We start from the raw sequence: 13,102 nt of genomic DNA, 5'->3' as shown, positions 1-13,102 counted from the left end.
CTGCGGGCCAGGCAGCATCTCTGGAGAGAAGGAATGGGTGACGTTTCGGGTCGAGACCCTTCTTCACACATTGTCTGATTATGCATGAAGGAATCGATATAGGAACAGTCTGTCTGGCCCCTTGTGCATACTTCACCATTCTTTCAGATCACAGCTGATCTTACCTCAGCTCCATTTCCACAACATCTACATATAGAGTTAGAGTCGTACAACACAAGCACAGGCCTGGATAGAGTGGGTGTGGAGAGGATGTTTCCACTAGTGGGAGTGTCTAGGACCAGAGGTCATAGTCTCAGAATTAAGGACATTCCCTTAGGAAGGAGATTAGGAGGAATTTCTGTGGTCAGAAGGTGGTGAAACAGTGGAATTCATTGTGACAGAAGGCTGTGGATGCCAAGTCAATGGATATTTTTAAGGCAGAGATAGATTTTTGATCCGTACAGGTGTCAGGGATTATGGGGAGAAAGCAGGAGGATGGGGTTAGGAGGGAGAGATAGATCAGCCATGATTGAATGGCATTGTAGACTCGATGGGGCAAATGGCCGACCTTCTGCTCCTTTCACTTATGATTTTATGAACTTAGGTCCTTCAGCCCACCATGCCCATGCCAGCCATTAGCCCATCGATACCAATTCCATTACGTTTTTACGTTTAATTTAGAGATACAATGTGGAAACAGGCCTTTCGGCCCACTGAGTCCACACTGACTAGCGATCCCCGCACATGAATACAATCCTACACATACTAGGGACAATTGCACTTATACCAAGCCAATTAACCTATGTACATGTATGTCTTTAGAGCGTGGGAGGAAATCGAAGATCTTGGAGAAAACCCACGGGGAGAACATACAAACTCCATACAGATAGCTCCCATAATTGGGATTGAACCTGGGTCTCAGATGCTGCAAGTGCCATAAGGCAGCAAATCTACCGCTGTGCCAGTGTGCTGCCCTTATGCTTTGGTGATTCAATCGCTTGCCTAAATATCTCAATATCCAGAAATCTACCAATCTATCTGATTTGAGCAGAGAAATCTAAAGACTCGTTTCCCTGCAAATGAAGGAAGTACTCAGCTCGGTCCTTAATGGTTCAAAACTTAATTTGAGTCTGAGACCCTTGTCTCCATCCACCTCAGCCAGGGAAACATAGAGTCTGCTTCTGTAAGGCTCCATCCATAAGCTTTAATGAGACAGCCCTGCATTCATCTCTCTCCAGATAATATAAACCCAGTCCCCTTAATCAGTCCTTACATCACAAAACTACTATAACCATATAACCATATAACAATTACAGCACGGAAACAGGCCATCTCGACCCTTCTAGTCCGTGCCGAACACGTATTCTCCCCTAGTCCCATATACCTGCGCTCAGACCATAACCCTCCAATCTCTTCCCATCCATGTAACTATCCAATTTATTTTTAAATGATAAAAACGAACCTGCCTTCACCACCTTCACTGGAAGCTCATTCCACACAGCTACCACTCTCAGAGTAAAGAAGTTCCCCCTCATGTTACCCCTAAACTTCAGTCCCTTAATTCTCAAGTCACTATCCAGGCAATCAGTCTCTGTCATGATTATATTGTTCCTTATGGGCCTGTCCCACTTAGGCGATTTTTCAGTGGACTGCCGGTGAATGTCAAGTTGCCGGCAGTCGCCTGAAAAATCGGCAACTGGAATGGCGACTGTCAGAGTGGAACACACACACACACACACACACACACACACACACACACACACACACACACACACACACACACACACACACACACACACACACACACACACACACACACACACACACACACACACACACACACACACACACATCGCTTCCTTCACCAGCCCATTATGCAGGCAGGGTACAGGGAAAGGGGGGGAGCGCTGTCTAAAAGCCAAGATGATACAGACACACACCGCGATGAGCATGAAGGTTGGCGTTGTAATTAACTCGGCTAGCACAGTGTATGGTCAGTTCTTTAAAGGGGGGGGGAGAGAGGGGGGAAGAAGGGGGGAGAAAGAGTGAAGACAACTTTTAATAAGCCAGAGATACACGGCTGTGAAGTTCGGCGGACATTTAACATTACTGGTCAGTTATCCTTGGTTCTGAAAACTACTGCTTACCTTTTTTTTACCCCAATGAGCCAATGAAATTCACCGGTCAGCTCCGGCTACAACCTACAAGAACCTCCGAGAACCTTTGACCTCCTGGTAACCCACTAGGAACACCTGGCGACCCAACTACGGCACGAGAATTCTAGCTACTCTCCGACAACTACCCACGAACATGTGGCGACTGCATAGTCTCCTGCAGTCGCCTAAAGAGTCGCCTAAGTGGGACAGACTCATAAGACAGACAAGCTAGCTGCAAGTGTAAATACATGCTGTTGTCTTTCTATCTGACCTGAATCTATCTTGTGCCACATTTAACCTCTTCTCTTCCTTTCTCTTTAATGCAGAAATCGTTCACCAACACCGATGTTTCTGCACAGGATAATGAGGGAGCAACTGCAATGCATTTTGCTGCCAGCGGAGGGCACGTCAAGGTCGTGGAACAATTATCAAGGATGGGGGTCGGGATGCTGAAGGATAACTGGGGTGGAACACCACTGCATGATGCTGCGGAGAATGGGGAGCTGGAGGTGGGTAAAGCACTCCTGCTGCACAGTATTCGGGTGTGTCGTCACCAATTCTCTGGGGTGTGATGGCCTAGTGCTTTATCCATAGATAGATTTATCTATAGAAAGGCCATTAACCAATTGAAATAGCGCCCAGAATGAGGAGTTTGGAGGAGCATTTAAAAAAAAATGATGAAAGTATTTTCCTGCATTGTGGAGTGAGGGTGTAATGGAACGAATGCAAACAGATCTACAAGTACCTTTAGACTTTAGACTTTAGAGAGACAGCACAGAAACAGGTTATTCGGCCCACTGAGTTCGCTCCAACCAGCTAACCTACATGCACTAGGGACAATTTTTCTTTTCAACCTACCGAAGCCAACTAACCTACAAACCTGTACATCTTTGGAGTGTGGGAGGAAACTGTTGTACCCAGAGAAAACCCACAGCGGCCTTAGTCAGGATCGATTTCAGGTCTCTGGTACTGAAAGGCAGTAACTCTACCGTTGCGCCACTGTGCTTCCCACACCTGTTAGGCTGGTGAATGAGGGAATGCCGGTGCAGACACCAGGCTTTTGGTTTTATAGAGAAAAAAAAGGTATTTTCTTAAGCTGGTAAATGCTGAGCGAATGCTAAATATCCACTCATTGATGAGAGAAACATAGCAGCCAAATGAGTAGGGTTAATGAAATAAAGGAAGCAATGTGGAATGGGAAGGTGGAAAAGCCCAGCGTTCAATAGACTGACAGCAGAATTTGCAATAGGACATTTCAAGATTTTTGATCTCTTTTCTATCGGACTCAATTTGCTTCTTTAAAGCAACTGCGAGGAAAGATTAATTTGCAGAACTAAAGGAGATAGTTAAGATTTAATTAATTGGTGGCCCGTCATCTTATTGGGTTCTTGGCAAGTATAATGGAAAATCTTGTATTGGACATGATGCCTCTTAGTCCAATGGAGTTATAAACTGGTCCATTGTAGATGTGATGGTCTCAATCCAAGAAGTATTCAAATCTTCTTTGACTAATCTTCACATCCCCATCACATTTCTGTGGTTATTGATCTGCTCAGCCAGACCTTCCATTTAGTGATCCCCTGTCTCCACTAAACACATTATTTCCTTTCACTCTGCTGTTCCTCCTCGTTCCTGTCCTCTTCTTTCCTGTTTTGCCGATGAGACACAGTCTCATACAGATATTCCTCATTGAAGCTGGGATGAAGACGCGCACAGGATTAGCTCCTGCTCTCATCTTCCAAAACGGATTCATCCTGAATAGAAAGATACATCCTGACTTTTAAGCTGTGGTACAATCCATCTTCTTAAACCCCTCATCCTTCTTTCTCCCACTCTCGCCTCCGATGGTCAGAACATGCATCTTTTTTACTTTCTCCGCTCTATCCACTCATGCACTCTCTATATCCAACTCTCTATTCCCATAACCCTATTTCTAATAAACCAATGATCTTCCCTTCCTAGCATCATATTAATCAACATTGCTAATGGTTCTTGTATAAATATTATTCCCCCTCCCCTTCCAAATGTGCTGTCATTGGCATTCTTCTCAAAACACCAACTGCATGATCTCTCTGTCTTTACAAACTAATGCCTTATCTCCAATCTATCTTTTCTCTGAAGTCCTGCAGCATGGTATAGCTTCCATAATCTCTGCTCATCTTTGCTAGAACCTCTTGACTGAATCCCTGCCGCTCATTACTTGTGCTGCTGAAACAGCAGTAATGAAAAACCATTAACGACATCCTAAGCAATTCGGAGATCAGGACAATTTTTCCCTCTTCACGAGTCGAGCTGTCTCCAGCCTTTGATGTGGTTGACCATGCCATCTTTATCTGGGACCTCTTGTGGAGGTCAGTTAGGTGGAACAGCACAATCCATTCTTGTCTAAAAGACAAATATTGATGTTCTAATGAAAGGTTATTAACCCAAAATACTAAGTCTGTTCCCTCACAGATGTTGTCCGATCTGCTATATATTTCCAACGCTTTTTATTTTTCATTCAGATCTCTCCAGTAACAGGCAGAGAATCTACGCTTTAGACTTTAGAGATACAACATGGAAACAGGATAATTGGTCCACAGGGTCCGTGCTGACCAGCGATAACCCTGTATGCTAGCACTATCCTACACACTAGGGACAATTTACAATTAACAGAAGGCAATTAACCTACAAAGCTGTTCGGCTTTAGAGTGTGGGAGGAAACCGGAGAACCCTGAGAAAACCTATGCGGTCACAGGGAGAATGTACAAAACTCTGTTTAATAATGGCTTATCTTCCAGTGCTCATCCCATTACCTCCGATTTCCCTCAAGGATCAAGCCTAAGGCCTTCTTTTATTCATCATTTTCAACTTTGCATCATCCAAAACCATAACTTTATGTTGCATATTTATAATGAGGACAGTGGTGCTCATTATAAATAAAAAACCATTAATGACATCCTAAGGACTGAAGCCAAGTTGCTGGTTGAGCTGCTGTCTCACAGCTGCAGCAACTTGGCTTCAGTCCTGGCCTCTAGTGTCGCCTATTAGGAGTTTGCAAGTTCTACCTGTGGATTTCTCCTGGGTGCTCCCATTATCTCCTACATCCAAACGATATTCAGGTTGTAATTGTCCACTGTAGGTTTCTCCATGTGAATGGATCTTGCCGGGGGGTGGGGGGGGGGGGGGGGGGGGGGGGGGGGAAGGGGAAGGGGGAAAGGTAGAGGGGGCCTGATGGTTGGCATGGACACAGTTGGTACTGGGCCTGTTTCCATGCTATTTGACTATAATTCTGTAACACATCTTGATCCCTCAACTGATTCTAAATTGTCAGACAGTTTGCTCAATATTTAATGTTTCAGCTGAGATTTCCTTCAGCTGAATATTGAAAAGGCTGTGGCCATCCCCTAACCAGCTACTCTGTCCATCTCCATGACAACTGAAGGAAACTGAGCCTGATTTTGAGTAAAATGGATGGTTGGTATGGAATTTAGTTTTTAGTTTAGTTTAGAGATACAGCGTGGAAACAGGCCCTTCGGCCCACCTAATCCATAGCGACCATTGATCGACCACACACTAGGTCCATGTTATCCCACTTTCGCATCCTACACACTATGGGCAATTTACAGAAACCAATTAACCTACAGACCTGCATGTCTTTAGAATGTGGGAGAAAACCAGAGCTCCCGGAAAAGGGAGAACTTGCAAACTGCACCCCGACACCACCCGAGGTCAGGATTGAACCTTGGCCTCTGGCGCTGTGAGGCAGCAGCTCTACCGCTGTGCCACTGTGGTCCTGTTTGTGTGCTGTATGACTCTGTGACATTTTCAGGGTAAAGGCTGCCTTCATCTGCAACTTACCTGATGAATGAAAGGTCATGATTATTCATTGGCATGTACATGTGCCTTCTAAAGAATAATTATAATTTCACAAGTTTCCAACATGACAAGTAAAAGCTCAACTAAAAGAAACCCTTGATAATTTGGGTCGCTTCTGCTGTCTTGGTTCAATTTAACAGAAGCACCAACTTGTAACTGAGGCACACAAATTGTACAGTTTTAAAGGGGGTGCTGTTTAAACAACTCTGTATTTGGAACGATGAGTTGAGAAGACTGCACCGAGAACCTATGATTTTATAAAAATAAATTCAATAGATTCCGGGCAACAAACTACACTTAAAATTTCTGAAGTGATTAAAGTAAAAAGGAAAGATTACACTCTTTAACAGATTAATAACATTATAGATGGTATTTACGGTGTACAGCAAGGTATTAGTAAAATAAGTAAATATATCAGGGGGAAAGAAAGTTGGAAGGGGTGAGAGAAACAGAGGCGTTAGAGATGGAATGACAGATGTATCAGGAGAGAAAAGTCATTTGAAAGAAGAGAGAGAGTATGAATGCACCAATACTGATAGTAATTTTGGAAGAAGAGACTGATATTTTGGGGCAAGAAAGGCACACATATCCGGATGGAGAGATCGGCATGTTGGGACAGGAAAGTGAAATATCAGGAGAGTCTGATATATCACGGAGCATCACAAGACAGCCGAGAGAGGAGAAGGAGTCAGAGGCTCTGGGGTGAGTCTGATGCATTGGAGAGAGTGAGAAAGCTGCAAGGGTGACGAGAGAGACTGTTGGAAATGGCGGAGACTGAGTGTTGCTCGAGGAGCTGTTGCACTTTTCCAGTCAATGGACAATGTTAGTGAAGGCAAGCTTAGAAACTGAATAATGCGGTGTAGCTTCTGCAGAATGTCACAAACCTCCTCGTTCCACCCCATCACACTCTCATTCTTGCATTTCAGTGCTGTCAGATCCTTGTCATGAATCATGCAGACCCCACCGTTCAAGACGATGATGGTTATACTGCTGCTGAGCTGGCAGACTACAATGGAAACGTGGAGTGTGCCATGTACTTGCGGCACGTTGGACAAATGGTAAGGAGCATCCAAACGTTTGCTGAAGCTCGTATGCATTTTGGTTCTAGTTTTAAATGGTCATCAGAATTGCAGGAAGCATCTTTGGCCCTTCATGAATTGGAATTATTGATGCTAATTAGTAAAGGCACTGCATTTCCAAGGATGTTCCAGTGTCAACTCTTGAGGTTATATTTGGCTCAAATGCCCTTGAACTAAACCAACAAGGTTTCAGGGCACATCAATACCCAGTGACAATGTGTGATATGGTAGAATCTTTGCTTTGGAGATGATGCTCGTGACTGCAGGAATATTGAAATCAACTGTTGGCTACTCATTGGTGTACATTTACCTTTTGGGTCACTGTTGCTTTTTGAGATTAGGTAGATATACCATGTGCATGATGTGCTTCAAGATGGTGGGTAATATTAGTCTTTTGGTTTATTCAGAAACCCTTGTGAAAATGTTAGACATGTAGAAGAGGGTACGGGCATTATGTACAGTAATAATAATAATACTGCATTTATACAGCATAGGAAAAGATCATGAGCCACACTCCCAAGACCCTTGGCAAACCTTCATGTTGAGTTACATAAGAGATTAGTATACAAACTTAAAGCACACGGTATTGGGGGTTCAGTATTGATGTGGATGGAGAACTGGCTGGCAGACAGGAAGCAAAGAGTAGGAGTAAACGGGTCCTTTTCAGAATGGCAGGCAGTGTCTAGTGGGGTACTGCAAGGCTCAGTGCTGGGACCCCAGCTATTTACAATATATATTAATGATTTGAACAAGGGAATTATATGCAACATCAGTTTACGGATGACATGAAGCTGGGGGGGCAGTGTTAGCTGTGAGGATGATGCTAGGAGGCTGCAAGGTGACTTGGATACGCTGGGTGAGTGGGCAAATGCATGGCAGATGCAGTATAATGTGGATAAAGGTGAGGTTATCCACTTTGGTGGCAAAAACAGAAAAGTAGACTATTATCTGAATCGGCCACTTTGGTGGCCGATTAGGAAAAGGGGAGATGCAACGAGACCTTGGTGTCATGGTACACCAGTCATTGAAAGTAGGCATGCAGGTGCACAGGCAGTGAAGAAAGCGAATGGTATGTTAGCATTCATAGCAAAAAGATTTGAGTATAGGAGCAGGGAGGTTCTACTGCAGTTGTGCAGGGTCTTGGTGAGACCACACCTGGAGTATTGTGTACAGTTTGGTCTCCAAATCTGAGGAAAGACATTCTTGCCATAGAGGGAGTACAGAGAAGGTTCACCAGACTCATTCCTGGGATGTCAGGACTTTCATTTGAAGAACGACTGGATAGACTCGGCTTGCACTCGCTAGAATTTAGAAGATTGAGGGGGGATATTATAGAAACTTACAAAATTCTTAAGGGGTTGGACAGGCTAGATGCAGGAAGATTATTCCCGATGTTGGGGAAGTCCAGAACAAGGGGTCACTGTTTAAGGATAAGGGGGAAATCTTTTAGGACCGAGATGAGAAAAAAAAAATTCACACAGAGTGGTGAATCTGCGGAATTCTCTGCCAAAGAAGATAGTTGAGGCCAGTTCATTGGCTATATTTAAGAGGGAGTTAGATGTGGCCCTTGTGGCTAAAGGGATCAGGGCGTATGGAGAGAAGGCAGGTACAGGATACTGAGTGGATGATCAGCCATGATCATATTGAATGGGGGTGCAGGCTCGAAGGGCCGAATGGCCTACTCATGCACCTATTTTCTATGTTTCTATAAATACGACAAAGAAGTTGTAGAAACAGCAGTTACTTGGGAAAACTGTAGAATTCTTTCAACTCAGCCAGATAATTTTAGAAGACACTAATGTAGTCATATGAAATCCGTGGTTTCATAAAGAGAAAGTCAAAATTATATGGACCATCCTTGTGAATCATTATCCCTTAGTAGAGAATTGTGTCCAGTATATTTCAGGAAGGAAGTCAAAATCTTACAGCAGATAAGATTATGATGAGATTTGATAGCAACGTTTAAGAATGTGATGGATTATTTTCATGGGATAAATAAAGTAATTGTGAGCCAGAAACAAAAGGACACTGTCGCAAGATAATTAGCAAACAAACTATTTTCTCTGTTTCTATGTTTCTACAATAGAGATGACATGTAGAGCAGCTAAGGTCTACAATATACTGCCCAAAAGTGTAGAGGAAGAAATTGAGATAATAACTAAAAAGCAATTGTTAAATACTTGATGTAAACATTTGCTGGGAGATGAAAGAGATAAACTAAGTGGGACAGTTGTGAGGAAGACAGCACTGACATGATGGCCAGAATGACCTTCTGTATTGTCGAGGAAACATAGGAGGCTTAGGGCTGATCAGTGATAATTTAATCAAATGGCAGGGCAGGCATGATGGGTCTACTCCTGCTCCTATTTTCACTGTCAGGCTGAGAGGCTGAAACCATGGAGGTAATCATTCTGGGGTCTTATGCGAGGGGATATGTTAGAACAGTGGAAGGGTTTGGAGAAGGAATTTAAGAACCTTGGATCCAATCAGCTGAACACACATCCACTTATGATGGAGCAAAGGGAGTGAAAGATGCACAGGTTGGCAGAACGGGGTGACCTCCGAGTTTTCGGAGGGTCATTGGCCTGATGGAAAAGAGCAGATGAAGTAAAGGAAGTAGTAGCAATCACATCAATGGGCAAGTGGTCTTTTCTATAAGCAGTGGTAGTGTGTAGGAGAAAGGTTGATTCAGAAATCAGATGCTAAAAAGTTGATCTTATCTCTTATAGTTGTACAGCATTTGACCCAGATCTAGTTGTTGTTGCATGGTGCCCGAGCTCCTGTTGACTAAAACACATTGCAATGAATTAGTAATGAAAGGGAATGGATGAGTTATAACTGTGACAGACCTCTAGACAGCAGCTATATTTCGTGTTACTCTTGCAACAGTCACAGCTGAAGGGAATGTTGTGTTCAGTCTGCATTGTTCGGGGGCTCCACTTGACTGCTGCTCTACCATTTGATCTGTCTGTTTTCCTTGTTAATATTTCATTAAGGCTACCGTTAGTAAATATGCTTTTTTTATTGGGACCTTTTAAATGGGAAGCATGACATCCTCTTTAGTTTTGTTTATTGACCTGGCTTGTGTTGTTACAAGTTGTGGCGTGCACGGCAAGGAAAAGAGAGCAGGTTTGCTCCTGGTTATACTGGTCTCCGGTCAGGACTCTAGGTGGTATATCTGGCGGAAGTTGCTCCCGACCTTGCCTCCCTGCCCTTCTGCACTACTTCTATGATTTCTTGTTACAAACCACATTGCTTGTTAAGTATTCTGGGCAATGATTGTGCATCAGTGAGGGGGAAAGGGAGAGTAGAGGAATACAGAACATAAAGGAGTAACAGTAGGTTCTGAAAACTACAGTTTACGTTCTTTTTTCCCAATGAGCCAATGGTCAGCACTGGTGACAACCTACGAGATTCTACGACCTCCTGGCGACCCACTACCACTGCACCTACGGCACGAGAATTCTCGCTACTATCCATGGCGGCTCCATTCTGGTCGCCTTTAATTTTTCAACATGTGTCGTAGGTGTCTAGCGGAAACTAGAATGAAGCCGCTTCTAGTTCCGAGAATGCGGGAACTACTCACTACCATGAAGGCGACTCCCTGGCAACCACCTGCGACCATGTGGCAACCGCATAGTCTCCTGTAGACACCTAAAAAGTCACCTAAATGGGACAGGCCCATAATTTTAACAGTGCAGGAAGCTGAATGGGGTCAGAGTGGGATAAGTAGGAGTCAACCAAAGATCAGGGTCATTTTACAGACTGAGCACAGGCGCTCCACAAAGTGACCATCCAATCTGAGTTTGGTGTCATCAGTGCAGAAGACACTACATACTTAACACTGAATGCGGTAGGATGGATTAAAGAAGGTGTATGTTTGTGGTGTGTATATAGACAGAGGTATTTGATGAGGCATGTACTCTAACAGCATTTAAAAGACACTTGGACAAGTACATGGCTAGGAATAGTTCAAAGGCATATGGGTCAGAAATTTGCAAATGGGACAAACCTAGATGAGAATACCACGGTTGGCATGGATGAATTGGTCTGGTTCCACCACGGAGCTGTCTGACTCTGTTACTTTAAGTGAACCACTACTTCACTTGGATGACCATTTGGATCCCTGCACAATGGAAAGGGAAGCGGTGAAAGGATAGATGTTGTACCTCCTCTAGATGCAAGGGAAAGTGCCGTAAGACTGAGAGACAGAAGGACAAGACCTCTATATGTAGCAGATTTCTAGCATCTGCAGTTTCCTGGCTTTAAATTCTGCCAAATGCACTGTCATGTTCAAGGATTGGGTTTTTTCCAACTTTTCCGCAGTTCCATTTATTTTCCATTTATCTGCTCAATTTCCATTCCCCTGCAGGCTGCTCTCTCTGAATCCCACACCTCTTCATTACTACTTTCATTAGTAAGTAGTAATGAAGAGGAAGCAGTAATAAAAGGATATCACTGCCCCTGTGACCCATGAGAATTATCCACTATTCCATATCTTTCGCAACTTGGGCTGACATTTTTAAAAGATACTGGACCAAGTGCAGACTGCTGGTCCAGTTGGGTCTGCTCCCCCAACGCACCGTCCCCTACCTGTAGCCCCCAAGGGAGGCGTGGTTCTCCAACTCAACCCGTTGGCGAAGGTAAGATTCGAGCACTCCTCAGCAAAGATCATAGCTTGTGAGCCTCCCACAGCACTGGAGTTGAAAAACATTTCCAATCTCCAATTGCAATACCAATTGACCATCCCCCTCCTGCTTGCCTGGGGCTATGATGGCAACATTGTTGCAAATGTCGGTGCACTTGCTGTAAGATGCTGTAAGATGCCATTGAGCTGAAAAGTTCAGAGTGATCCTGCCAGTGTTCCTGTCTTGCAACTTTGTATCAAAATGTGTTAGAAGCTGTGAGGAATGATTTTTAACAGTAAAAACTATTTTAAATTCAAATATTTTAAAATATTTTCAGTAATGTCGAGAAATAAAGCATGAAATTTTCAGATGTAGATTTTGGGATAAATGTCTACCGGAATATGTAAAGATTTTACCGTTAGCGCGTCGTTTATTTGAGAAAATGTGATTATATACACACATGAACAAACACACACGAACAAACACATCCACATCCAAGATCAGACTTTTAATAGTTATATGATATGATGTGATATGATATGATATGATATGATATGATATGATATGATATGATATGATATGATATGATGACACAAGTGATGCCAATTGTGGCTCTTATAGCAGAAGATTAATTAATAATAGCACTGAAGATATCTTTCAAATAGCAAAGAATGTGATTTTTTCCTGAAATGATACTGGTATCAAAGAGACAAGATATGCTTGGCAGCATTCAGCCTAGGCACAATTACTGGTCAAGGATGAGTTAGTAATTGGATCCAACAGTTAACCTGAAACCCACTAGAATTTGATTGCTGGAACAAATTCATAGCTCACCTCTTGGTCAAGGACTTTAGTACACTCCCTACACTGAACTATTAAACGATATAATAATAACAATATGGAAATAACTCCTCATCTGACTGACTAAGTGGAGATCATCAAACATGACCCTATCTCTCCTCACACTGGAAATACAATCAAGAGCATCTGGTAATATGATAGTAGTGGTGGTAAAGTCACTAGAACAGCAACCAGCATTCTGGACCACTTGATGCATTCAAATCCCATCAAGTTCTTTAATTTATTCATAAATTCTACATTTACTCGGTGCATGGTTTCATCTGAGCCCGACAGAAATGAAGAAAGAAGGAGCTGTAGAGGCTGGTTTACAGAAAAAAAGACAAAAACTGGAGTAACAGTGGGTCAGGTAGCATCTCTGGAGAACATGGTGGTTTTGTGTTGGGACCTTTGTATCTTCCTTCTGTAATGTGCTGCGGTGCATGCAAATGAAATGTCAGCTTAGTTTAGAGCTCAAAAACAGGCCCTTCGGCCCACCTAGTCCACGCCGACCAGCGATCCCCGCACATTAACACTACCCTATAAAACCCACGCGGTTGCAGGG

General features: G+C 43.4%; 1 protein-coding gene across 1 annotated transcript in view; it reads left to right on the top strand.

Annotated features, from left to right (window-relative positions):
- Window positions 1-13,102, top strand: part of LOC129703550 (espin-like protein) — a 49,551-nt gene that overhangs the window by 14,485 nt on the left and 21,964 nt on the right. The window contains exons 4-5 of the mRNA XM_055646120.1: window positions 2,462-2,644; window positions 6,920-7,051. Of these exons, the coding sequence (XP_055502095.1) occupies window positions 2,462-2,644; window positions 6,920-7,051 (315 nt within the window). The remainder of the gene's footprint in view (window positions 1-2,461; window positions 2,645-6,919; window positions 7,052-13,102) is intronic.

The sequence above is a fragment of the Leucoraja erinacea genome, chromosome 14 (assembly GCF_028641065.1).
Source record: "Leucoraja erinacea ecotype New England chromosome 14, Leri_hhj_1, whole genome shotgun sequence".
NCBI lineage: Eukaryota > Metazoa > Chordata > Chondrichthyes > Rajiformes > Rajidae > Leucoraja > Leucoraja erinaceus.
The sequence above is the reverse complement of the archived record's forward strand: the minus strand, read 5'-3'. Positions and strand labels throughout refer to the sequence as shown.